The sequence below is a fragment of the Bombina bombina genome, chromosome 1, assembly GCF_027579735.1.
Source record: "Bombina bombina isolate aBomBom1 chromosome 1, aBomBom1.pri, whole genome shotgun sequence".
In the NCBI taxonomy this organism is placed as follows: Eukaryota; Metazoa; Chordata; class Amphibia; order Anura; family Bombinatoridae; genus Bombina; species Bombina bombina.
The window spans coordinates 653,457,455-653,484,920 of NC_069499.1; the positions used below are offsets into that span (position 1 = coordinate 653,457,455).

Here is a 27,466-nt window from a genome sequence, read left to right on the forward strand (position 1 = left end):
GTTCAGTTATTAAAGTGTTTTCTAAGCTTGCTGGTCTCATTACTAGTCTGTTTAAACATGTCTGTCATAGAGGAAAAACCAACAAAGAGATAGTAGGTAGATTCCACACAAATTTAATAAAGTCCTGGCTCTGAAACTATGGATATAAATATACCCTATAGTATGCACTGGAAAGGGGGGTAACTCTCCTCAAAGTAAAGTATAAAGTTAATAAAACCGGTCAAATGAATGCGGTTTCCCACAAGGATAGTGCCTCACACACATAAGCAAGTAGACAATTGTAAATTCTTTGCAGCAGAGAAAGGTGTCTCACCACCTAAATAAGAGTCCACACAAAGCTGTCAATCTGTTTCGTTGTGGTTTTGTATCCCAAGGAGTCCTTCCCAGGTGGATAGATGGCTGCAAGCTTTATAGGTGATAAAGTTATAATCCAATATGCGATCCGCTCCGGTTACCGCAAGAGGAGCAAACTTAAAATGTCTTATGCAAAGTGGTGATGGGAGAGTGTCAGCGTACCCCTCAATCCAGGAGCTTGTTCATCCCAGTCGAGAAAGGACTTGTCAGGGAGCCGTTCCCCTTGTGTCAGGCTATAGAATACCTTACCATAGAGAAAAAAAAAAAAACGGACGGCTGGTATTCATGTAAAGATAAGTCCTTTATTCAAAAAAGTTTAAAAACAGATGGTCAAAAAGTGAAAGATTCATAATCAGAGCGCACACATAAGCACCAAGGGATAGGCTTGCTTACGCGTTTCGGCTGTGAGCCGTAATCATAGTATATGCATATGATTATTATGCTATGATTACGGCTCACAGCTTGTGTGCGCTCTGATTATGAATCTTTCACTTTTTGACCATCTGTTTTTAAACTTTTTTGAATAAAGGACTTTTATCTTCACATGAATACCAGCCGTCCGCTTTTTTGCTTTTTCTCTATGGTAAGGTGACATAGAGGAAACTCATTGTTCATTATGTTTAGAAACCATTGTGAAGCGAGACAGCTCTGGGACTAGAATAAATACAGAGCTCTCTGACGCTTTAGTAGCTATCTCTGATACACCCTCACAATATAATGAAGCTGAAGCAGGGGAGCTTCAATCTGTGGGTGATTTTTCTGATTCAGGGAAGATACTTCAATCTTATTCTGATATGTCTACATTTAAATTTAAGCTTGAACACCTCCGTGTATTGCTCAGGGAGGTTTTAGCAACTCTGGACGACTGTGACACTATTGTATTCCCAGAGAAATTATGTAGATTGGATAAATACTATGCAGTAACTACTTACACTGATGTTTTTCCAATCCCTAAAAGGTTTTCTGAAATTATTACTAAGTAATGGGATAGACCAGGTGTACCGTTCTCTCCCCGTCCTGTTTTTAAAAAGATGTTTCCTATAGACGCCGCTACACGGGACTTATGGCAGACGGTCCCTAAGGTGGAAGGAGCAGTTTCTACTCTAGCTAAGCGTACCACTATCCCTGTCGAGGACAGTTGTGCTTTTCTAGATCCAATGGATAAAAAATTATGGGGTTACCTTAAGAACATTTTCTTTCAACAAGGTTTTATTCTCCAGCCTCTTGCATGCATTGCCCCAGTCACTGCTGCCGTGGCTTTCTGGATTGAGTCCCTAGAGGAGGTTCTACAGGTTGAAACCCTGTTGGAAGATATAATTGACAAGCTTAGGGCCCTTAAGCTAGCCAATTCATTTGTTTCTGACGCCGTTGTTCATTTAACCAAGCGAACAGCTAAAAAGAGTGGCGCAGCTTCAACTTCCTCTAACACAAAACAAGAGGGAACTTTTGCTCAGTCTAAGCCGGTCTGGAGACCTAACCAGGCTTGGAACAAGGGGATACAGGCCAAGAAGCCTGCTGCTGTCTCTAAGACAGCATGAAGGAGCAGCCCCCGATCCGGAAACGGATCTAGTATTGGGCAGACTCTCTCTCTTCGCCCAGGCTTGGGCAAGAGATGTCCAGGATCCCTGGGCATTGGAAATTGTGTCCAAGGGTTATCTTCTGGAATTCAAAACCTCTCCCCCAAAAGGGAGATTTCATCTCTCACTTTTATCTGCAAACCAGATAAAGAGAGAGGCATTCTTACATTGTGTTCAAGACCTCCTAGTTATGGGAGTGATCCACCCAGTTCCGCAGGAGGAACAGGGACAGGGCTTCTATTCAAATCTGTTTGTAGTTCCCAAAAAAGAGGTAACATTCAGACCAATCTTAGATCTCAAGATCTTAAACAAATTTCTCAGAGTTCCATCCTTCAAGATGGAGACTATTCGAACCATCCTTCCTATGATCCAGGAGGGTCAATACAGGCACTACCAGTTTGTGGCTCTTCCCTTCGGGTTGGCCACGGCACCAAAAATCTTTACAAAGGTTCTAGGGTCCCTTCTAGCGCTCCTAAGGCCGCGGGCTATAGCAGTAGCCCCTTACTCAGACGACATTCTGATACAGGCGTCGACTTTTCAAGTTGCCAGGTCTCACACGGACATTGTTCTGGCATTTCTGAGGTCGCATGGGTGGAAAGTGAACGAAGAAAAAAGTTCTCTATCTCCTCTCACAAGAGTTTCCTTCCTAGAAACTCTGATAGATTCTGTAGAAATGAAGATTTACCTGACAGAGGCCAGGTTGTCAAAACTTCTAAATTCCTGCCGTGTTCTTTATTCTACTTCTCGCCCTTCAGTGGCTCAGTGTATGGAAGTAATCGGCTTAATGGTAGTGGCAATGGACATAGTGCCGTTTGCCCGCCTACATCTCAGACCGCTGCAACTCTGCATGCTCAGTCAGTGGAATGGGGATTACACAGATTTGTCCCCTCTACTAAATCTGGATCAAGAGACCAGGGATTCTCTTCTCTGGTGGCTATCTCGGGTCCATCTGTCCAAGGGTATGACCTTCCGCAGGCCAGATTGGACAATAGTAACGACAGATGCCAGCCTTCTGGGCTGGGGTGCAGTCTGGAACTCCCTGAAGGCTCAGGGCTTATGGACTCAGGAGGAGACACTCCTTCCGATAAACATTCTGGAACTAAGAGCGATATTCAATGCTCTTCAGGCTTGGCCTCAGCTAGCTGCGGTCAGGTTCTTCAGATTTCAGTCGGATAACATCACGACTGTAGCTTACATCAACCATCAAGGGGGAACAAGGAGTGTTGGAGGTTTCAAAAATAATTCTATGGGCAGAGGTTCACTCTTGCCATCTATCAGCTATCCATATCCCAGGAGTAGAGAACTGGGAGGCGGATTTTCTAAGTCGGCAGACTTTTCATCCGGGGGAGTGGGAACTCCATCTGGAGGTGTTTGCACAGTTGATTCAACTTGGGGGCAAGCCAGAACTGGATCTCATGGCGTCTCGTCAGAACGCCAAGCTTCCTTGTTACGGGTTCAGGTCCAGGGATCCCAAGGCTGCGCTGATAGATGCTCTAGCAGCGCCTTGGTCTTTTAACCTGGCTTATGTGTTTCCACCGTTTCCTCTGCTCCCTCGTCTGATTGCCAAGATCAAGCAGGAGAGAGCTTCAGTGATTTTGATAGCTCCTGCGTGGCCACGCAGGACTTGGTACGCAGATCTGGTGGACATGTCATCCTTTCCACCTTGGACTCTGCCGCTGAGGCAGGACCTTCTACTTCAAGGTCCCTTCAAACATCCAAATCTAATTTCTCTGCGTCTGACTGCTTGGAGATTGAACGCTTGATTTTGTCAAAACGTGGTTTTTCCGAGTCGGTCATTGATACCTTAATTCAGGCTTGAAAGCCTGTCACCAGGAAAATCTATCATAAGATATGGTGTAAATATCTTCATTGGTGTGAATCCAAGGGTTACTCATGGAGTAAAGTCAGGATTCCCAGGATATTGTCTTTTCTCCAAGGAGGATTTGAGAAGGGATTGTCAGCGAGTTCCTTAAAGGGACAGATTTCTGCTCTGTCTATTCTTTTGCACAAGCGTCTGGCGGATGTTCCAGACGTTCAGGCGTTTTGTCAGGCTTTAGTTAGAATCAAGCCTCGTTTAAACCTGTTGCTCCGCCATGGAATTTAAATTTAGTTCTTAAAGTTCCATAGGTCAAGCTTTTATCTTGGAAAGTTCTGTTCTTGGTAGCTATCTCTTCGGCTCGAAGAGTTTCAGAGTTATTTGCCTTGCAGTGTGATTTCCCTTATCTGATCTTCCATGCAGATAAGGTAGTTTTGCGTACCAAACCTGGGTTTCTTCCTAAGGCGGTATCCAATAAGAATATCAATCAAGAGATTGTTGTTCCGTCACTGTGTCCTAATCCTTCTTCACAGAAGGAACGTCTATTACACAATCTTGACGTGGTTCGTGCTTTAAAGTTTTATTTACAAGCTACTAAAGATTTTCGTCAAATATCTGCATTGTTTGTTGTCTACTCTGGACAGAGGAAAGGCCAAAAGGCTTCAGCAACTTCTCGTTCTTTTAAGTTAAGAAGTATAATCCGCTTAGCTTATGAGACTGCTGGCCAGCAGCCTCCTGAAAGAATTGCAGCTCATTCCACATGAGCTTTTAAAATTGAGGCTTCTGTTGAACAGATTTGTAAGGCGGCGACTTGGTCTTCGCTTCATACTTTTTCTAAATTCTACAAATTTGATACTTTTGCTTCTTCGGAGGCTATTTTTGGGAGAAAGGTCTTACAGGCAGTGGTGCCTTCCGTTTAAGCGCCTGCCATGTCCCTCCCTTCATCCGTGTCCTATAGCTTTGGTATTGGTATCCCACAAGTAATGGATGAATCCGTGGACTGGATACACCTTACAAGAGAAAACAAAATTTATGCTTACCTGATAAATTTATTTCTCTTGTGGTGTATCCAGTCCTCGGCCCGCCCTGTCATTTTAAGGCAGGTATTTTTTAACTTTAAACTACAGTCACCACTGCACCCTATGGTTTCTCCTTTTTCTGGCTTGTCTTCGGTCGAATGACTGGAGGTGGCAGTTAGGGGAGGAGCTATATAGACAGCTCTGCTGTGGGTGATCCTTTTGCAACTTCCTGTTGGGAAGGAGAATATCCCACAAGTAATGGATGATCCGTGGACAGGATACACCACAAGAGAAATAAATTTATCAGGTAAGCATAAATTATGTTTTCTGATATGATTTGTAAAAAATGGAATAGGCTTGGTACTTCTTTTATTCCTTCTTCAAGGTTTAAAAAATTGTATCCTTTGCCAGCAGTTAGATTGTAGGTTTGGGAAAAGATCCCCAATGTTGATGGGGCTATCTCTACTCTTGCTATACGTACTACTATTCCTACAGAAGATAGTGCTTCTTTTAAAGATCCTTTTAGATAGGAAACTTGAATCTTGGCTTATTTATATTCAGGTCATCTTCTTAGGCTTGCAATTTCTTTGGCTGATGTTGCAGCTGCTTCAACTTTTTGGTTGGAAACTTTAGCGCAACAAGTATCAGACCATAATATGTCTAGCATTGTTAAGTTAATTCAACATGCTAATAATTTTGTTTGTGATGCCATTTTTGATATCATCAGAATTGATGTTAGATGTATGTCTTTAGCTATTTTAGCTAGAAGAGCTTTATGGCTTAAATCTTGGAATGCTGATATGACTTCTAAATCGACGTTGTTTTCTCTCTTTCCAAGGTAATAAATTGTTTGGTTCTCAGTTGGATTCTATAATTTCAACTGTTACTGGGGGAAAGGGGGCTTTCTTTCATGTAATTAACAAGAGTCCATGAGCTAGTGACGTATGGGATATACATTCCTACCAGGAGGGGCAAAGTTTCCCAAACCTTAAAATGCCTATAAATACACCCCTCACCACACCCACAAATCAGTTTTACAAACTTTGCCTCCAAGGGAGGTGGTGAAGTAAGTTTGTGCTAGATTCTACGTTGATATGCGCTCCGCAGCAAGTTGGAGCCCGGTTTTCCTCTCAGCGTGCAGTGAATGTCAGAGGGATGTGAGGAGAGTATTGCCTATTGAATGCAGTGATCTCCTTCTACGGGGTCTATTTCATAAGGTTCTCTGTTATCGGTCGTAGAGATTCATCTCTTACCTCCCTTTTCAGATCGACGATATACTCTTATATTTACCATTTCCTCTACTGATTCTCGTTTCAGTACTGGTTTGGCTTTCTACAAACATGTAGATGAGTGTCCTGGGGTAAGTAAGTCTTATTTTCTGTGACACTCTAAGCTATGGTTGGGCACTTTATTTATAAAGTTCTAAATATATGTATTCAAACATTTATTTGCCTTGACTCAGAATGTTCAACTTTCCTTATTTCCAGACAGTCAGTTTCATATTTGGGATTATGCTTTAATTATCATATTTTTCTTACCTCAAAAATTTGACTTTTTCCCTGTGGGCTGTTAGGCTCGCGGGGGCTGAAAATGCTTCATTTTATTGCGTCATTCTTGGCGCGGACTTTTTTGGCGCAAAAATTCATTTCGTTTCCGGCGTCATACGTGTCGCCGGAAGTTGCGTCATTTTTTTGACGTTATTTTGCGCCAAAAATGTCGGCGTTCCGGATGTGGCGTCATTTTTGGCGCCAAAAGCATTTAGGCGCCAAATAATGTGGGCGTCTTATTTGGCGCCAAAAAATATGGGCGTCGTTTTTGTCTCCACATTATTTCAGTCTCATTTTTCATTTGCTTCTGGTTGCTAGAAGCTTGATGTTTGGCATTTTTTTCCCATTCCTGAAACTGTCTTATAAGGAATTTGATCTATTTTGCTTTATATGTTGTTTTTTCTCTTACATATTGCAAGATGTCTCACGTTGCATCTGAGCCAGAAGATACTACAGGAAAACCTCTGCCTGCTGGATCTACCAAAGCTAAGTGTATCTGCTGTAAACTTTTGGTAGCTATTCCTCCAGCTGTTGTTTGTATTAAATGTCATGACAAACTTGTTAATGCAGATAATATTTCCTTTAGTGATGTACCATTGCCTGTTGCAGTTCCCTCAACATCTAAGGTGCAGAATGTTCCTGATAACATAAGAGATTTTGTTTCTGAATCCATAAAGAAGGCTTTGTCTGTTATTTCTCCTTCTAGTAAACGTAAAAAGTCTTTTAAATCTTCTCTCTCTACAGATGAATTTTTAAATGAACACCATCATTCTGATTCTTTGGACTCTTCTGGTTCAGAGGATTCTGTCTCAGAGATTGATGCTGATAAATCTTCATATTTATTTAAGATGGAATTTATTCGCTCTTTACTTAAAGAAGTACTAATTGCTTTAGAAATAGAGGATTCTAGTCCTCTTGATACTAATTCTATACGTTTGGATAAGGTTTTTAAAGTTCCTGCGGTTATTCCAGAAGTCTTTCCTGTTCCTAATGCTATTTCTGCAGTAATTGCTAAGGAATGGGATAGATTGGGTAATTCATTTACTCCTTCTAAACGTTTTAAGCAATTATATCCTGTTCCGCCTGACAGATTAGAATTTTGGGACAAAATCCCTAAAGTTGATGGGGCTATTTCTACCCTTGCTAAACGTACTACCATTCCTACATCAGATGGTACCTCGTTTAAGGATCCTTTAGATAGAAAAATTGAATCTTTTCTAAGAAAAGCTTATCTATGTTCAGGTAATCTTCTTAGACCTGCTATATCATTGGCTGATGTTGCTGCAGCTTCAACTTTTTGGTTGGAAACTCTAGCGCAACAAGTAACAAATCGTGATTCTCATGATATTATTATTCTTCTCCAGCATGCTAATAATTTCATCTGTGATGCCATTTTTGATATTATTAGAGTTGATGTTAGATTTATGTCTCTGGCTATCTTAGCCAGAAGAGCTTTATGGCTTAAGACTTGGAATGCTGATATGGCTTCTAAATCAACTCTACTTTCCATTTCTTTCCAGGGAAACAAATTATTTGGTTCTCAGTTGGATTCTATTATTTCAACTGTTACTGGTGGGAAAGGAACTTTTTTACCACAGGATAAAAAGTCTAAAGGTAAAAACAGGGCTAACAATCGTTTTCGTTCCTTTCGTTTCAACAAAGAACAAAAGCCTGATCCTTCGTCCTCAGGAGCAGTTTCAGTTTGGAAACCATCTCCAGTCTGGAATAAATCCAAGCCTGCTAGAAAGGCAAAGCCTGCTTCTAAGTTCACATGAAGGTACGGCCCTCATTCCAGTTCAGCTGGTAGGGGGCAGGTTACGTTTTTTCAAAGAAATTTGGATCAGTTCTGTTCACAATCTTTGGATTCAGAACATTGTTTCAGAAGGGTACAGGATTGGTTTCAAGATGAGACCTCCTGCAAAGAGATTTTTTCTTTCCCATGTCCCAGTAAATCCAGTGAAAGCTCAAGCATTTCTGAATTGTGTTTCAGATCTAGAGTTGGCTGGAGTAATTATGCCAGTTCCAGTTCCGGAACAGGGGATGGGGTTTTATTCAAATCTCTTCATTGTACCAAAGAAGGAGAATTCCTTCAGACCAGTTCTGGATCTAAAATTATTGAATCGTTATGTAAGGATACCAACGTTCAAGATGGTAACTGTAAGGACTATATTGCCTTTTGTTCAGCAAGGGAATTATATGTCCACAATAGATTTACAGGATGCATATCTGCATATTCCGATTCATCCAGATCATTATCAGTTCCTGAGATTCTCTTTTCTAGACAAGCATTACCAATTTGTGGCTCTACCGTTTGGCCTTGCTACAGCTCCAAGAATTTTCACAAAGATTCTCGGTGCCCTTCTGTCTGTAATCAGAGAACAGGGTATTGTGGTATTTCCTTATTTGGACGATATCTTGGTACTTGCTCCGTCTTTACATTTAGCAGAGTCTCATACGAATCGACTTGTGTTGTTTCTTCAAGATCATGGTTGGAGGATCAATTTACCAAAAAGTTCTTTGATTCCTCAAACAAGGGTAACCTTTCTGGGTTTCCAGATAGATTCAGTGTCCATGACTTTGTCTTTAACAGACAAGAGATGTCTAAAATTGATTACAGCCTGTCGAAACCTTCAGTCTCAATCATTCCCTTCGGTAGCCTTATGCATGGAAATTCTAGGTCTTATGACTGCTGCATCGGACGCGATCCCCTTTGCTCGTTTTCACATGCGACCTCTTCAGCTCTGTATGCTGAACCAATGGTGCAGGGATTACACGAAGATATATCAATTAATATCTTTAAAACCGATTGTTCGGCACTCTCTAACGTGGTGGACAGATCACCATCGTTTAATTCAGGGGGCTTCTTTTGTTCTTCCGACCTGGACTGTAATTTCAACAGATGCAAGTCTCACAGGTTGGGGAGCTGTGTGGGGATCTCTGACGGCACAAGGAGTTTGGGAATCTCAGGAGGTGAGATTACCGATCAATATCTTGGAACTCCGTGCAGTTTTCAGAGCTCTTCAGTTTTGGCCTCTTCTGAAGAGAGAATCGTTCATTTGTTTTCAGACAGACAATGTCACAACTGTGGCATACATCAATCATCAAGGAGGGACTCACAGTCCTCTGGCTATGAAAGAAGTATCTCGAATTTTGGTTTGGGCGGAATCCAGCTCCTGTCTAATCTCTGCGGTTCATATCCCAGGTGTAGACAATTGGGAAGCGGATTATCTCAGTCGCCAAACGTTGCATCCGGGCGAATGGTCTCTTCACCCAGAGGTATTTCTTCAGATTGTTCAAATGTGGGGGCTCCCAGAGATAGATCTGATGGCCTCTCATCTAAACAAGAAACTTCCCAGGTATCTGTCCAGATCCCGGGATCCTCAGGCGGAGGCAGTGGATGCATTATCACTTCCTTGGAAGTATCATCCTGCCTATATCTTTCCGCCTCTAGTTCTTCTTCCAAGAGTAATCTCCAAGATTCTGAGGGAATGCTCGTTTGTTCTGCTAATAGCTCCGGCATGGCCTCACAGGTTTTGGTATGCGGATCTTGTCCGGATGGCATCTTGCCAACCATGGACTCTTCCGTTAAGACCAGACCTTCTGTCTCAAGGTCCTTTTTTCCATCCGGATCTGAAATCCTTAAATTTAAAGGTATGGAGATTGAACGCTTGATTCTTGGTCATAGAGGTTTCTCTGACTCCGTGATTAATACTATGTTACAGGCTCGTAAATCTGTATCTCGAGAGATATATTATAGAGTCTGGAAGACTTATATTTCTTGGTGTCTTTCTCATCATTTTTCTTGGCATTCTTTTAGAATACCGAGAATTTTACAGTTTCTTCAGGATGGTTTAGATAAGGGTTTGTCCGCGAGTTCTTTGAAAGGACAAATCTCCGCTCTTTCTGTTCTTTTTCACAGAAAGATTGCTATTCTTCCTGATATTCATTGTTTTGTACAAGCTTTGGTTCGTATAAAACCTGTCATTAAGTCAATTTCTCCTCCATGGAGTTTGAATTTGGTTTTGGGAGCTCTTCAAGCTCCTCCGTTTGAACCTATGCATTCATTGGACATTAAATTACTTTCTTGGAAAGTTTTGTTCCTTTTGGCCATCTCTTCTGCTAGAAGAGTTTCTGAATTATCTGCTCTTTCGTGTGAGTCTCCTTTTCTGATTTTTCATCAGGATAAGGCGGTGTTGCGAACTTCTTTTGAATTTTTACCTAAAGTTGTGAATTCCAACAACATTAGTAGAGAAATTGTGGTTCCTTCATTATGTCCTAATCCTAAGAATTCTAAGGAGAAATCATTGCATTCTTTGGATGTTGTTAGAGCTTTGAAATATTATGTTGAAGCTACGAAATCTTTCCGTAAGACTTCTAGTCTATTTGTTATCTTTTCCGGTTCTAGGAAAGGCCAGAAAGCTTCTGCCATTTCTTTGGCATCTTGGTTGAAATCTTTAATTCATCTTGCCTATGTTGAGTCGGGTAAAATTCCGCCTCAAAGAATTACAGCTCATTCTACTAGGTCAGTTTCTACTTCCTGGGCGTTTAGGAATGAAGCTTCGGTTGACCAGATCTGCAAAGCAGCAACTTGGTCCTCTTTGCATACTTTTACTAAATTCTACCATTTTGATGTATTTTCTTCTTCTGAAGCAGTTTTTGGTAGAAAAGTTCTTCAGGCAGCGGTTTCAGTTTGAATCTTCTGCTTATGTTTTTTGTTAAACTTTATTTTGGGTGTGGATTATTTTCAGCAGGAATTGGCTGTCTTTATTTTATCCCTCCCTCTCTAGTGACTCTTGTGTGGAAAGATCCACATCTTGGGTAGTCATTATCCCATACGTCACTAGCTCATGGACTCTTGTTAATTACATGAAAGAAAACATAATTTATGTAAGAACTTACCTGATAAATTCATTTCTTTCATATTAACAAGAGTCCATGAGGCCCACCCTTTTTTGTGGTGGTTATGATTTTTTTGTATAAAGCACAATTATTCCAATTCCTTATTTTATATGCTTCGCACTTTTTTTCTTATCACCCCACTTCTTGGCTATTCGTTAAACTGATTTGTGGGTGTGGTGAGGGGTGTATTTATAGGCATTTTAAGGTTTGGGAAACTTTGCCCCTCCTGGTAGGAATGTATATCCCATACGTCACTAGCTCATGGACTCTTGTTAATATGAAAGAAATGAATTTATCAGGTAAGTTCTTACATAAATTATGTTTTTTTACCGCCTCTAGTTCTTTTTTAAAGAGTGATCTCCAAAATCATCATGGATCAATCGTTTGTGCTACAGGTGGCTCCAGCATGGTCTCACAGGTTTTGTTATACGGATCTTGTTCGGATGTCCAGTTGCCAACCTTGGCCACTTCCGTTAAGGCCTGACCTTCTATCTCAAGGTCCGTTTTTCCATCAGGATCTCAAATCATTAAATTTGAAGGTATGGAAATTGAACGCTTAGTGCTTAGTCATAGAGGTTTCTCTGACTCGGTGATTAATACTATGTTGCAGGCTTGTAAATCTGTTTCTAGAAAGATTTTTTATTGAGTTTGGAAGACTTACATTTCATGGTGTTCTTCTCATAAATTCTCTTGGCATTCTTTTAGAATTCCTAGAATTTTACAGTTTCTTCAGGATGTTTTGGATAAAGGTTTGTCTGCAAGTTCCTTGAAAGGTCAAATCTCTGCTCTTTGTTTTATTCCACAGAAAAATTGCTCAACTTCCTGATATTCACTTTTTTTTTTTTTACAGGTTCGTATCAAGTCTGTCAAATCAATCTCTCCTCCTTGGAGTCTTAATTTGGTTTTAAAGGCTCCTCCATTTGAGCCTATGCATTTTTTGGACATTAAACTACTTTCTTGGAAAGTGTTGTTCCTTTTGGCTATCTCTTCTGCTAGAAGAGTTTCTGAATTATCTGCTCTCTTGTGAATCTCCTTTTCTGATTTTTCATCAGTATAAGGCAGTTTTGCGGATTTCATTTAAATTCTTACCTAAGGTTGTGAATTCTAACAACCTTACTAGAGAAATTGTTGTCCCTTCTTTGTGTCCTAATCCTAAGAATTCTTTGGAGATATCTTTACATACTTTGGATGTGGTGAGAGCTCTGAAATATTATGTTGAAGCTACTAAAGATTTCATTTGTTATCTTTTCTGGTTCCAGGAAAGGTCAGAAGGCTTCTGCCGTTAATTTGGCATCGTGGGTGAAGCCTTTGATTCATCAAGCTTATTTGGAGTCGGGTCAAGCCCCGCCTCAGAGAATTACATCTCATTCTATTAGATCAGTTTCCACTTCTTATACTTTTAAGAATGAAGCTTCAGTTGATCAGATTTGCAAAGCAACAACTTGGTCTTCTTTGGATACATTTACTAAATTCTACCATTTTGATGTAGATGTATTTGCCTCTTTGGAAGCAGTTTTTGGTAGGAAAGTTCTTCAGGCAGCTGTTTCAGTTTGATTATTCTGCTTATAATTTGTTTTTACTTTTATTTTATTTTTGAGAATAAACTTATATTTGGGTTGTGGATTAATTTTTTCAGCGGAAAATGGCTATTTTTATTTTTATCCCTCCCTCTCTAGTGACTCTTGCGTGGAGTTCCACATCTTGGGTATTGCTATCCCATACGCCTCTAGCTCATGGACTCTGGCCAATTACATGAAAGAAAACATAATTTATGTAAGAACTTACCTGATAAAATCATTTCTTTCATATTGGCAAGAGTCCATGAGGCCCACCCCCTTTTTTTATGGTGGTTATGATTTTTTTTGTATAAAGCACAATTATTTCCAAATTCTTTTTGTTGATGCTTTTTACTCCTTTCTTTATTACCCCACTTCTTGGCTATTCGTTAAACTGAATTGTGGGTGTGGTGAGGGGTGTATTTATAGGCATTTTGAGGTTTAGGAAACTTTGCCTCTCCTGGAAAGATTGTATATCCCATACGTCACTAGCTCATGGAGTCTTGCCAATATGAAAGAAATGAATTTATCTGGTAAGTTCTTACATAAATTATTTTTTTGTTTTGTTCTAGGGTTTAGCTGTAGTCCATTTCAGTCTCTTCAGTAGAGCAGTGGTGGCTTTCAAGCAATGGGAACTTGTGGGGTACAATCCTCACTTCGCCTCCTATATATTTATGCTGCCCTAACCGTGCAAGCCTTTGTTTCTATCCACAGGTCCATGTGAGGGAACTGGCCTCTCAAACCTAATGAACTGCCGTGCTGCCTGGCAGAAGTCTTAAGGTAAGTGCTAACTTTAATTTTTTCTGGGACACGCACACAGAGAAAATAGCACTTTTACATACATTGGGGACAAGTCACATTCACCTGTGATAGGGGAATGTTTATTAAAGGCAGGAGAGCAGGCACTGGGGACAAGGAGAATCTGGCTCACTCATGGTGGTGTATTTTTTACTTTACTCCTGACGACTGTGATAATACATTTAGCCAATCTGGAGTTTCATGTGGTTACACCCATGATGGGTGGAGTTAGATACAGCGGCAGTTCCTATTGCACGCCTTTTTTTCTGGCCCTGTCTCACTTCCTGTGTTCTGGCTTGAAAATCAGCTGCGTCACAAATTCAGCAGTGTTACGGACCGTAATTGTTAAAAGATTTGAGTCCGGATCAGCTACAAGTAATATACTTCTCAAAGGTCGTGAGAATAAAGAGAAATTCCCACTAAAGAATGCGATTGCAGCACTCACTGCCCTGTCTACTAGGCAGAAATTAGCACCAACTAAATTATAACATAACTTTTAATAATGGCTTAAAAGTGGGTGAAAATATTAAAATCATGGAAGGAGTAGTTGTGAAATAATTACCCTATTAGTCAGGGAATTGAGTGCTGCAATCTCATTCTTTAGTGGGAATTTCTCCTTATTCTCACAACCTTTGAAAATTAGTCAATGTTATACAAAGCACCCCTCTCTTTGTCCTAATATTATATTAGATAAATCCTACTAATATAGGTTTGAATAATTTTAAGAGTTTGCACCTTGGTGATGCCATTGCTTAAAACATCAACCAAAGTAATATACTTCGTTAGTAGGCAGGCAGGTAAGCACCTCAGCAAGGCTAAGCTGAGGTGTAGAGTTGTCTGGAGTTTTATTTTGGGGGCCATTGTTTATTTCAAATAACAGAAAAATAAAGCAGTTATTTTTTTTTGTTTAAAATTTAAAGAAACAGTAACAAATTTTTTTTGGGCGCTATTTTCTAAATAAAAATATCAGTTTTGTCTGTTTATTGGTGAATAAAGATGGACCAAGAAACCCTGCAAGATGTTACATGTTCTTTGTATTGATGCTAATGTAGAACCACCATTCCCTTTCTGTTCCTCATGTATTGAGAGTACTTTACATTACAGTGATAGACTTTTTCTGAGCCAACATTGTCTAAGGCGGATACTGTTCAGGAGTCTTCTGACAATGTTCAAGATATGCTGCAGCTTTCTCAAGCATCCCAGAATTTAGCGTCCATACAGCCAGTGCCCTGCGCTTCCTCTATTACTCCACCTAGAGTTACCTTGCTTCCCTAATGTCATCAGCGGTATCTGATGCGTTGTCTGCTTTTCCCATGCTGCAGGGTATGCGCAAGAGGAAATGTAATCAATCGGTGAATAAGGTTGCATACACAGTAGTGGCTATTCCAAATGTTCCTTCCCCGAAACCTGAAGAGAAAGATACTTCGATAGCATTTGAGGGTGAAATCTCAGACTCAGACAGTGTAATACCTTTTAGCTGATACTGAAGTTTTCTTTCAGGTTTAAGCTCGAACACCACAGTTTGTTACTTAAGGAGGTTTTAGCTACCCTGTATGACTCTGACACTACCGTCGTAATCAATCCTAAGAAGTCTAGTAAACTAAACAAGTATTTTGACGTGCCTTCCATGGTGGAGGTATCTCCTGTACCAGATAGGGCTACAGAGATGTTCCTTTAAGGATCCTATGGATAAGAAGTTAGAGGGGTTACTCAAGAAAATGTATGTACACCAAGGTTTACAATGGCAGCCTGCGGTTTGTATTGCTACTGTCACTAGTACGGCAACTTACTGGTTTGATGCGTTGTCTGATTCTATTTGAAAAGATACTTCCCTCGAAGAAATTCATGATATGATAAAAGACCCTTAAGTTGGCCAACTTCTTTATCACGCATGCTTCCCTTCAGGTTATTAAGCTGGGAGCTAAGATTTCTGGTTTTACCGTAGCAGCCCACAGAGCTTTATGGTTTAAATCTTGGTCTGCGGATGTGTCATCTAAGTCTAAACTTTTGGTGATTCCTTACAATGGAAAGACCTTGTTTGGGCCTGGTTTGACGGAAATAATTTCTGACATTACGGGAGGAAAGGGCCATTTCATCCCTCAGTATAAGAGAAATTAACAAAAGGGACGCCAGAGTAATTTCTGTTCCTTTCGAAATTTCAAGGGAAAGCCTTCCTCTCCCTCTTCCAAGCAGGAGCAGTCCAATTCTCCTCGGAGGCCCAACCAGTCTTGGAACAAGGGAAAACAATCCAAAAAGCCTGCTATTGAATAAAAAACAGCATGAAGGGCCTGCCCCCGATCCGGGACCGCATCTGGTGGGGGGCAGACTTTCCTTCTTCGCTCAGGCTTGAGTTTGAGATGTTCAGGATCCCTGGGCGGTGGACATCGTGTCCCAGGGACACAAACTAGAGTTCAAGACCTTTCCTCCCGGGGGCAGGTTTCTGCTTTCAAGATTATCTGTAGACCAGACAAAGAGAGGCGTTCTTACACTGTGTTCAGCACCTCTCTGACCTGGTTGTTGTAGTTCCTGTCCCAATACAGGAACAGGGTCTGGGGTTCTACTCCAATCTGTTCGTGATTCTTAAAAAGGAAGGAACCTTCAGACCAATTTGAGGAATTTGTTTTGACTCTTGAGATCTAAGAGTTCCGTCCTTCAAGATGGAAACTATTTGTTCCATTCTTCCTTTGGTTGAAGAGGGTCAATTTTTAAAGGACACGCACCTGCATGTTTCCATCCACAGGGACCATCACAAGTTTCTGAGGTTTGCATTCCTAGACAGACACTTCCAGTTTGTGGCTCTTCTATTCGGCCTTGCCACAGCTCCCAGAATTTTCTCAAAGGTTCTGGGATCCCTGTTAGTGGTGCTCTGATTGCGGGGCATTGCAGTATCCTTTCAAGCAAGATCTCACACGAAAATGTAATTTGGAAAAGAGTCCCTTCGTTCCAACTACAAGGGTAATTTTCTTGGGAACCATAATAGATTCTTTATCAATTAAGATTTTTCTGACAGAAGTCAGGAAATCAAAGATTTTCGATTTTTGCTTAGCGCTTCAGTCCTCTCCTCGGCCATCAGTGGCTCAGTGCAAGGAGGTAATCGGTCTGATGGTAGCGGCAATGGACACCATCCCGTTTGCCCATTTCCACCTCAGACGTCTGAGGTTAAGCATGCTCAGACAGTGGAATGGAGATTATGCGGATCTGTCTCCGCAATTACAGCTGGAGCAGGAGACAAGGGATTCTCTTCTTTGGTGGTTGTCTCTAGATCATCTCTCCCAGGGTCCCTGCTTTCGCACTTCAGTGGCTTACATCAACCATCAGGGGGGAACCTGGAGTTCCTTGGTCATGTCAGAGGTAGCCAAGATAATTCAGTGGGCGGAGACCCACAACTGTTGTCTGTCGGTGATCCACATCCCTGGAGTAGACAACTGGGAGGCGGACTTTCTGAGCAGACAGACTTTTCACCCGGGGAAGTGTTTTCCAGCCTGATACTCAATTGGGGACAGCCGAAATTGGACCTCATGGCATCGCGGTAGAATGCCAAGCTCCTGATGTATGGGTTGAGGTCATGGGACCCTCAGGCTGTACTGATAGACGCTCTGGCAGTACCCTGGTATTTCAGTCTTGCATACCTATTTCCTCCGATCGCTCTTCTTCCTCGGGTCATTGCTCGAATCAAACGAGAGGGCGTCGGTGATCTTCATTGCACCGACGTGGCCTCGCAGGATTTGATATGCAGACCTGGTGGAGATGCCATCTCTTCCACCTTGGAGACTTCTGTTGAGAAAGGTCCTTCTACTTCAAGGGCCCTTCATCCAAATCTAGTTTCTCTGAAGCTGACTGCTTGGAGATTGAACTCTTAATTTTATCTAAACGTGGCTTTTTAGAATCGATCATTGAGACCATGATTCAGGCTCGTAAGCCTGTGACTAGAAGTATTTACAATAAGATATGGCGTTAATACCTATATTGGTGTTAATCTAACTACTCCAAGGCTACTCTTGGAGTAGAGTTTCTGATTCCTAGAATTTTGTCTTTTCTCCAAGAGGATTTGGAGAAGGGTTTATCAGCAAGCTCCCTAAAGGATCAAATATCTGCCTTGTCTATTTTGTTATATAAACGTCTGGCGGATGTCCCAGATGTGCAATCGTTTTGTCAGGCCTTGGTCTGGATGAGGCCTGTGTTTAAGCCGGTTACTCCTCCCTGGAATCGTAACCTAGTTCCTGAAAGTTCTTCAACAGACTCTGTGTGAGTTCATGCATTCCTTAGATATTAAGTTGATATCTTGGAAAGTTTTGTTTCTTGTTGCTATTTCTTCTGCTCGAAGAGTTTCAGAGCTCTCTGCATTACAGCATGAGTCTTCTTACCTTATTTTTCATGCGGTTAAGGTAGTTTTACGTACTAAATTAGGGTTTCTCCCTAAAGTGTTTTCAGATCGGAACATTAATCAGGAGATTGTTGTTCCTTTCTTGTGTCCTAAACCTTCTTCTCAAAAAGAACGTCTGCTACACAATCTAGACTTGGTACGGGCATTGAAATTCTATTTACAGGCGACTAAGGATTTTCGTCCGTCTTCTGCTCTCTTTGTGGTTTTCTCGGGGAAACGTAAGGGGCAGAAAGCTCCGGCTACTTCTCTTTCTTTGTGGCTGAAGAGTATCATTCCCTTTGCCTATGAAACTGCTGGACTGTAGCCTCCTGAGAGTGTTACGGCTCATTCTACGAGAGCTGTTTCCTCTTCCTGGGCATTCAAAAATGAAGTTTCTATGGAACAGATTTGCAAGGCTGCAACTTGGTTCACACTTTTTCAAAATTCTATAATTTGACACTTTTGCCTCGGCTGAGGCCTCTTTTGGGAGAAAGGTTCTTCAAGCAGTGGTGCCTTCCGTTTAGGTTCCCTGTCTTGTCCCTCCCTTTTCATTTGTGTACTCTAGCTTGGGTATTGATTCCCAATAGTAATTAGATGATCTATGGACTTACCTGATAAATGTGTTTATTTCTTGACACGGTGAGTCCATGGCACACCTTGTTTGCTCAAGATAGGTTTTGTTGGTATGTTATAAACTTCAGACACCTGCACCTTGTTGCTTCCTTTCTCTCCCTTGCTTCGGTCGAATGACTGGGTTTGGAGGTAAGGGAGGTGAAATTTAACAGCTTTGCTGTGGTGCTCTTTGCCGCCTCCTGCTGGACAGGAGTGATATTCCCAATAGTAATTAGATGATCCGTGGACTCATCGTGTGAAGAGAAAAATAAATTTATCAGGTAAGCATAAATTTTGTTTTTCCTTTCTATAATTTGATATAGACACGTTATGGAGGATACTGATAATTTAGAGGGGGATCCCTCTCATATATAATTTGATGCCTGTGTATATTGTGAAGAGGCCCAGGTAATCCAGCCCTCTCAATTATGTTCCGTATGCTGCACTAGAGTGTTCTCATCAACCAGTGTTGAGATGTTAGAGACCACTGAGCCATCCAACTCTGATGACTCTTCATCCAGTGAGATGTGTTCCCTAAATTCTGTTCCTACATATGCAGTTTTCCCGAGTTCCGATCCTCCTACGCCTGTAAGGGGTTTGTTTCCACCAGAGGTTACTACGCAGTTCCGCATGGCCTTAGCGAGGTTACCTATTCCTGCTACGCACAATCGAAGGGTTAATCCGGGCTCTCCTGCCCAAGGACATTCGTGTAAAATAACGATTGTGTACGGTCAGTCCTCTGGGGATACGGTTCCCTCGTGTTTGGTGGTGGGCGGAAGCCCACGACGGCTCATTGCCAGCGACCCTCTCTATGAGCGTATTCTTCAGGTTCGGATGTCCCCTACAATCATTCCCTGCTTGAATGTTTTTTGTTGGATGGGGGCTTTCAAGGCGTCAGTGTTGGCTCCACCGCTTCTGTAGCAGAAGGTGGGTTTGAACCCAGGTGGGGCTCCGGCCTTTTCATCCTGAATATGCTAGACATCTAGCATTCCTTAGAGGTTTCTTTTAACCTTCTCTTTGGTCATGTCACTCTTTGTTGTGGATGGTCGATCCTAGCATGAGCAGACGTCGGTGAGATGCTTTTCTCTGTTTATATTTAGCGTTGTGTTGCAGTTTAGGGGCTTCCCCTCCATGGACCTTGTTACAGGGATCTGCTGGAGCAGGACTCCTGTGTTCATCAAAACATGGACTCTCTTAGGCCGACTGCATGGAATTGAACGCTTAGTCTTAACCAAGAGAATGTTGTTACTCCTTCTAGCTCATATGCCGGTGTATAGTCACATATATCATAAGGGGTGCAGGACCTACTTCTTCTGGTATGTAGAGCGGGGATTCTCCTGGCATAAGGCCAGGTTTTCCAGGATCCTTTCCTTTCTCCAGGATGCTCTGGGGAAGGGCCTTCTGTTTTTGCTCTGAATTCGGCCCTATCTGTTTTACTGCTCAAAGTCTCACAGAGCTTCCAGATGTCCAGTCTTGTTCAGGCTTTGACTTGATCAGGCCTGTGTTTAGATCTAGTGCTCCTCCTTGGAGTTTTCATCTCTAAGTTTTGCAGAAGGCTCCGTTTGGGCTTATGCATGGAGTTGACGTTAAGATTTTTTTTTATTCTGGGTGTTGCTTCAGCACTCAGTTTTTGAGATGGCTGTCTTGCTATGTGAAGTCCCTTACCTAGTTTTTCATGTGACTAAGGCTGTTCTCTCTGGGTTAGGGTTTCTTCCTATGGTTGTTTCAGATTCCAACATCAATCAGGAGATTGTGGTTCCTTTCTTGTGTCCTAATCCTCCTCCTTCGAAGGAGTAGTTATTTCATAACTTGGATGTGGTTCGGGTCTTGAAGTTCTATCTGCAGGTTACAAAGGATTTTCTCTCTTGTTTGTGTCTATTCTGGGAAGCGTAAGAGGCAGGAAGCCTTGCCCACTTCCTTGTTTTTCTGGTTGAGTAGCATGTTTGCTTAGCTTATAGAGTATTTATCCGATTTGAAGGTCAACTACCTGGTCTTTCTTACATTTTTCTTTCAAAATTTTACAAATATTTGGCGTTTTGCTTCGGCAGAAGCAGCTTTTGGGAGAAGGATTTTTGCAGGCTGTGGTGCCCTCAGAACAGGGTCCGCCTCTCTTTTTCCCTGCCTTTTCATTTAGTGTCCTCTAGTGCTTGAGTATGTGTTTCCCACAAGTAAGAAATTAAGCCGTGTACTCTCCTCATATTAAGAAGGAAAACGCGAATTATGTTTACCAGATAATATCCTTTCCTTCTGTATAAGGAGAGTGCACGGCCCCTGCACAGTTCAGTTGGGCGGACTTGAATTTGGTTTTGTTCTTCTGGCACCATTTATACACCATTTATACCCTGATATTTCTCCTACTGTTCCTTGTTCCCTCGGCAGAATGACTGGGGGATGAGGGAAGTGGGGGAGGTATTTTAGACTTTGGCTGGGGTGTCTCTGCCTCCTCCTGCTGGCCAGGTTCTGTATTTTCCACAGTAAGGAATGAAGCCGTGGACTCTCCTCATACAGAAGGAAAGGAAATTATATGGTAAGCATAATTCATGTTCTTTAAAAAAAAAAAAAAAACTTTTTGTGGTAGACCTACAGATATAGTTTTGTATATAGTTTTTTATGAGGGTTGATTTTTAACTCAGTAGCTTTTATTTAGCTAATTAGAGAACAATATCTACAAATTGTTTAATACATGTAAAGTATTGGTATCTTAAAATATATTCCATTTAGTTTTGTATTGATACTTTTTCAAATCATCCATAACAAAGCTAAGTTATTTTAAAGTTATATTTACTTTTTTTTTTTTTTTTTTTTTTTATCTATAAAGTCTGTTGTAGATGACTGGATTGAAGCATACAAACACAACAAAGATGTAGCACTTCTTGATCTTATAAACTTCTTTATTCAATGTTCAGGATGTAAAGGTACGTTTTATCTGGCGAGAACAGTAATGTATTTAAACTATATTTAATCTTTTTGTTGTTGGGTTTTTGTCTACAGTAGTATATGCATTATGATTATGTCAGACATCGTGCTGATTTCTTATTGGTTATTACCCAGGAACCTGGTCAGGGCTCTGTATGTGTTCCTCTTCACTTCTGCCTAGATTTGCCAATGCATTCAACACACTTCCATTGATCCCACACCAAATGATACTGACAAATCAGTCAATGAGTGGTTGAGGCTGGTTGGTAGCAAGTCAGGAGCATTAAATTTAAATACTAATATTCGATGCAGCGCTTAAAAAGCGTGAACAAATATATAGACAAAAAGAAGTATGCAAATAATATGTGCTAATGTAAATTGTTATAACAATAAAAGAGCCATACTAAAATAAATGTATCATAGCATATCTAACATTTTATTACATTAAACCAAATATATCAAACAGACTAATCTAAAGAGATAATAACATTGACTTCTCCTTAAAGGGACAGTCAAACCAAAATTTATCCTAAGTTATTACTATAAAGTAACAAACGCGTATTATTGCTAACTATAGCCCAATTTTGTAACATTTATCATTTACCAGTAATAGTATTTACTTTTTGCGCCTCTGCGTGTTTAAAATGTCCGCCTGCCCCCTCCCCTATTTCGTCATCAGCATCGTCGTCATGTGGGTGTGATCGTAGTTACTTTGCGATCGTACACATTCCTGTGTTTTTTGCGCAATGCGCCGATGTTACTGAAGGGGAAGTTTAAAACAAGAACTCATCATCCTAGCCGTGTCATATTTGCGGCGTACCAGTGTGCTTCATTTCAATGCTCCGGACGCAGTTCCAAGCATATGGTATGTAGTTCCAAGTATATGGTATAGGTGCCAGATGTGCTAAATATTCACAAATGTAAAGTACACCTATGTATTGCTTCGTCTTCTCTGCCATATACTATCTCCAGTGCCTTACTACACTACTATATATATCTAGAATGTAGTAAGTCTGCTCTCCCCAGCATCTCGTTGCTTATTCTGTTACACTTACCCAAGATGTGGGGATAGCGGTAGGAGGCACAGTCTTTTAAATGTGCCCCTCTGAATGCAGCTGCTGTGGTTGCTGCCGCTGCAGCTGTGGGGTAAGGAAACCCAGGAACTGCAAAGGGATAACAGGAAGGAAGGGTGGGTAATAGTCCATTAATAATAAGCCTTGAGTGATTCAGATCAAAGTTGGTTATGTTTTTGAAGCTGTTAATGTATAATTTACTAGAGTAAACTCTCTGCTGAATATGTAGTACTTCTCCTCCTTTACTATGCATCTGTGCAGTGCCATGAACCTAAGAGGTTTACTAATGGCATGGTATTGCAAACCAACAAAAATAATGCATAGAAGTATGGTATTTGCCACTTTATCCGTATTTGCCCAAGATTTTTTTTTTTTTTTTTTTAATCTTTTCTTTTCTAAGATATGGTGAGTCCACGACGTCATAATTTACTGTTGGGAATTTCACTCCTGGCAAGCAGGAGGAGGCAAAGCGCACCACAGTAAAGCTGTTAAATATCACTTCCCTTCCCACAACCCCCAGTCATTCTCTTTGCCTTGGTGCATGGAGGAAGTTAAGTTTTGGTGTCTGAAGAAAATTGTATTTAGTTCGCTTCAAGTAAGATTTTAACTAGTATAGAAAACCAGCCTCTTCTGTTACCATTTGATGTTTCTATAGATGAAGATATTGGGGCATGGTCTGAAATAGTAATTTGGCATATCCCAGCATCTTTAATCGTTTACTAATTTCTCTTGTTAAGTGTATTCAGTCCACGGATCATCCATTACTTATGGGATATATTCCCTTCCCAACCGGAAGTTGCAAGAGGATCACCCAAAGCAGAGCTGCTATATAGCTCCTCCCCTCCACGTCATATCCAGTCATTCTCTTGCAACACTCAACATAGTAGGAAGGTGTGAGAGGAGTGTGGAGTTTTTATACTTAATTATTTCTTCAATCAAAAGATTGTTATTTTAAATGGTACCGGAGTGTGCTGTTTTTTCTCTCAGGCAGTATTTAGAAGAAGAATCTGCCTGCGTTTTCTATGATCTTAGCAGAAGTAACTAAGATCCACTGGCTGTTCTCGCACATTCTGAGTAGTGGGGTAACTTCAGAAAGGGAATAGCATGTGGGGTTCCCTGCAGATGAGGTATGTGCAGTAAAATATTTTTCTAAGGAATGGAATTGACTAAGAAAATACTGCTGATACGGATGTAATGTAAGTACAGCCTTAAATGCAGTAGTAGTGACTGGTATCAGGCTGATGAATGTATGTGCAGTAAGTAATTTTCTAAGGAATGGAATTTGACTAAGAAAATGCTGTTAATACTGAAGTAATGTATGAGCCTTAACTGCAGTAGAAGCGACTGGTAGCAGGCTTATTGATAACACTACATAACTTTTAAAATGTATGTTTAAAACGTTTACTGGCATGTTATTCGTTTTTGTGAGGTACTTTGGTGATAAATCTTTTGGGGCATGATTTTTTCCACATGGCTGACGTATATTTCTGCATAGAAAAGGTTAACTGAGTTTTCCCACTGTTGTAATATGAGTGGGAGGGGCCTATTTTAGCGCTTTTTTGCGCAGTAAAAATTCAGTCAGTCTTCCTGCTTCTTTCTCCTTGATCCAGGACGTCTCTAGAGAGCTCAGGGGTCTTCAAAATTCATTTTGAGGGAGGTAATCAGTCACTGCAGACCTGTGACAGTGTGTTTGACTGTGATAAAAACGTTAATTGTTAAATTGATTATCCGTTTTGGGTATTAAGGGGTTAATCATCCATTTGCTAGTGGGTGCAATACTTTGCTAACTTAATACATTTACTGTGAAAATTTGGTTGCTATAACTGATTTGGTTCATTGTTATTCAACTGTGACAGTTTTTTTGTGCTTCTTAAAGGCGCAGTAGCGTTTTTTATATTGCTTGTAAACTTATTTGAAAGGATTTTCCAAGCTTGCTAGTCTCATTGCTAGTCTGTTTAAACATGTCTGACACAGATGAATCTGTTTGTTCACTATGTTTGAAGGCCAATGTGGAGCCCCATAGATGTGTACTAAATGTATTGATGTCACTTTAAATAAAAGTCAGTCTTCATCTGTAAAGAAATTATCACCAGACAACGAGGGGGAAGTTATGCCAACTAACTCTCCTCACGTGTCAGTACCTTCGCCTCCCGCTCAGGAGGCGCGTGATATTGTGGCGCCAAGTACATCAGAGAGGCCCTTACAAATCACTTTGCAAGACATGGCTGCTGTTATGACAGAGGTATTATCTAAATTGCCAGAATTAAGAGGCAAGCGCGATAGCTCTGGGTTAAGGACAGAGCGCGCTGATGTGAGAGCCATGTCCGATACTGCGTCACAATTTGCAGAACATGAGGACGGAGAGCTTCATTCTGTGGGTGACGGATCTGATCCAGGGAGACCGGATTCAGAGATTTCTAATTTCTCCAACATAGGTGTGTCCGGTCCACGGCGTCATCCTTACTTGTGGGATATTCTCTTCCCCAACAGGAAATGGCAAAGAGCCCAGCAAAGCTGGTCACATGATCCCTCCTAGGCTCCGCCTACCCCAGTCATTCTCTTTGCCGTTGTACAGGCAACATCTCCACGGAGATGGCTTAGAGTTTTTTAGTGTTTAACTGTAGTTTTTATTATTCAATCAAGAGTTTATTTTGAAATAGTGCTGGTATGTACTATTTACTCAGAAACAGAAAAGAGATGAAGATTTCTGTTTGTATGAGGAAAATGATTTTAGCAACCGTAACTAAAATCCATGGCTGTTCCACACAGGACTGTTGAGAGCAATTAACTTCAGTTGGGGGAACAGTATGCAGTCTCTTGCTGCTTGAGGTATGACACATTCTAACAAGACGATGTAATGCTGGAAGCTGTCATTTTCCCTATGGGATCCGGTAAGCCATGTTTATTACGATCGTAAATAAGGGCTTCACAAGGGCTTATTAAGACTGTAGACTTTTTCTGGGCTAAATCGATTCATTATTAACACATATTTAGCCTTGAGGAATCATTTTGTCTGGGTATTTTGATATAATAATATCGGCAGGCACTGTATTAGACACCTTATTCCTTAGGGGCTTTCCCAAAGCATAAGCAGAGCCTCATTTTCGCGCCGGTGTGGCGCACTTGTTTTTGAGAGGCATGGCATGCAGTCGCATGTGAGAGGAGCTCTGATACTTAGAAAAGACTTTCTGAAGGCGTCATTTGGTATCGTATTCCCCTTTGGGCTTGGTTGGGTCTCAGCAAAGCAGATACCAGGGACTGTAAAGGGGTTAAAGTTTAAAACGGCTCCGGTTCCGTTATTTTAAGGGTTAAAGCTTCCAAGTTTGGTGTGCAATACTTTTAAGGCTTTAAGACACTGTGGTGAAAATTTGGTGAATTTTGCACAATTCCTTCATGTTTTTTCGCAATTGCAGTAATAAAGTGTGTTCAGTTTAAAATTTAAAGTGACAGTAACGGTTTTATTTTAAAACGTTTTTGTACTTTGTTATCAAGTTTATGCCTGTTTAACATGTCTGAACTACCAGATAGACTGTGTTCTGAATGTGGGGAAGCCAGAATTCCTATTCATTTAAATAAATGTGATTTATGTGATAATGACAATGATGCCCAAGATGATTCCTCAAGTGAGGGGAGTAAGCATGGTACTGCATCATTCCCTCCTTCGTCTACACGAGTCTTGCCCACTCAGGAGGCCCCTAGTACATCTAGCGCGCCAATACTCCTTACTATGCAACAATTAACGGCTGTAATGGATAATTCTGTCAAAAACATTTTAGCCAAAATGAACACTTGTCAGCGTAAGCGCGGCTGCTCTGTTTTAGATACTGAAGAGCATGGCAACGCTGATACTAATATCTCTGAAGGGCCCCTAACCCAGTCTGATGGGGCCAGGGAGGTTTTGTCTGAGGGAGAAATTACTGATTCAGGGAACATTTCTCAACAGGCTGAACCTGATGTGATTGCATTTAAATTTAAGTTGGAACATCTCCGCATTTTGCTTAAGGAGGTATTATCCACTCTGGATGATTGTGACAAGTTGGTCATCCCAGAGAAACTATGTAAAATGGACAAGTTCCTAGAGGTGCCGGGGCTCCCAGAAGCTTTTCCTATACCCAAGCGGGTGGCGGACATTGTTAATAAAGAATGGGAAAGGCCCGGTATTCCTTTCGTCCCTCCCCCCATATTTAAAAAATTGTTTCCTATGGTCGACCCCAGAAAGGACTTATGGCAGACAGTCCCCAAGGTCGAGGGAGCGGTTTCCACTTTAAACAAACGCACCACTATACCCATAGAGGATAGTTGTGCTTTCAAAGATCCTATGGATAAAAAATTAGAAGGTTTGCTTAAAAAGATGTTTGTTCAGCAGGGTTACCTTCTACAACCAATTTCATGCCTTGTCCCTGTCGCTACAGCCGCATGTTTCTGGTTCGATGAGCTGATAAAGGCGGTCGATAGTGATTCTCCTCCTTATGAGGAGATTATGGACAGAATCAATGCTCTCAAATTGGCTAATTCTTTCACCCTAGACGCCACTTTGCAATTGGCTAGGTTAGCGGCTAAGAATTCTGGGTTTGCTATTGTGGCGCGCAGAGCGCTTTGGTTGAAATCTTGGTCGGCTGATGCGTCTTCCAAGAACAAGCTACTTAACATTCCTTTCAAGGGGAAAACGCTGTTTGGCCCTGACTTGAAAGAGATTATCTCTGATATCACTGGGGGTAAGGGCCACGCCCTTCCTCAGGATCGGCCTTTCAAGGCAAAAAATAAACCTAATTTTCGTCCCTTTCGTAGAAACGGACCAGCCCAAGGTGCTACGTCCTCTAAGCAAGAGGGTAATACTTCTCAAGCCAAGCCAGCTTGGAGACCAATGCAAGGCTGGAACAAGGGAAAGCAGGCCAAGAAACCTGCCACTGCTACCAAGACTGCATGAAATGTTGGC

The 27,466-nt window shown here is 41.3% G+C and overlaps 1 protein-coding gene across 1 annotated transcript in view; it reads left to right on the top strand.

Moving 5' to 3' along the window:
* Positions 1-27,466, top strand: part of STAG2 (stromal antigen 2) — an 848,979-nt gene that overhangs the window by 174,595 nt on the left and 646,918 nt on the right. The window contains exon 6 of the mRNA XM_053699120.1: positions 21,360-21,456. Coding sequence (XP_053555095.1) covers positions 21,360-21,456 — 97 coding nt within the window. The remainder of the gene's footprint in view (positions 1-21,359; positions 21,457-27,466) is intronic.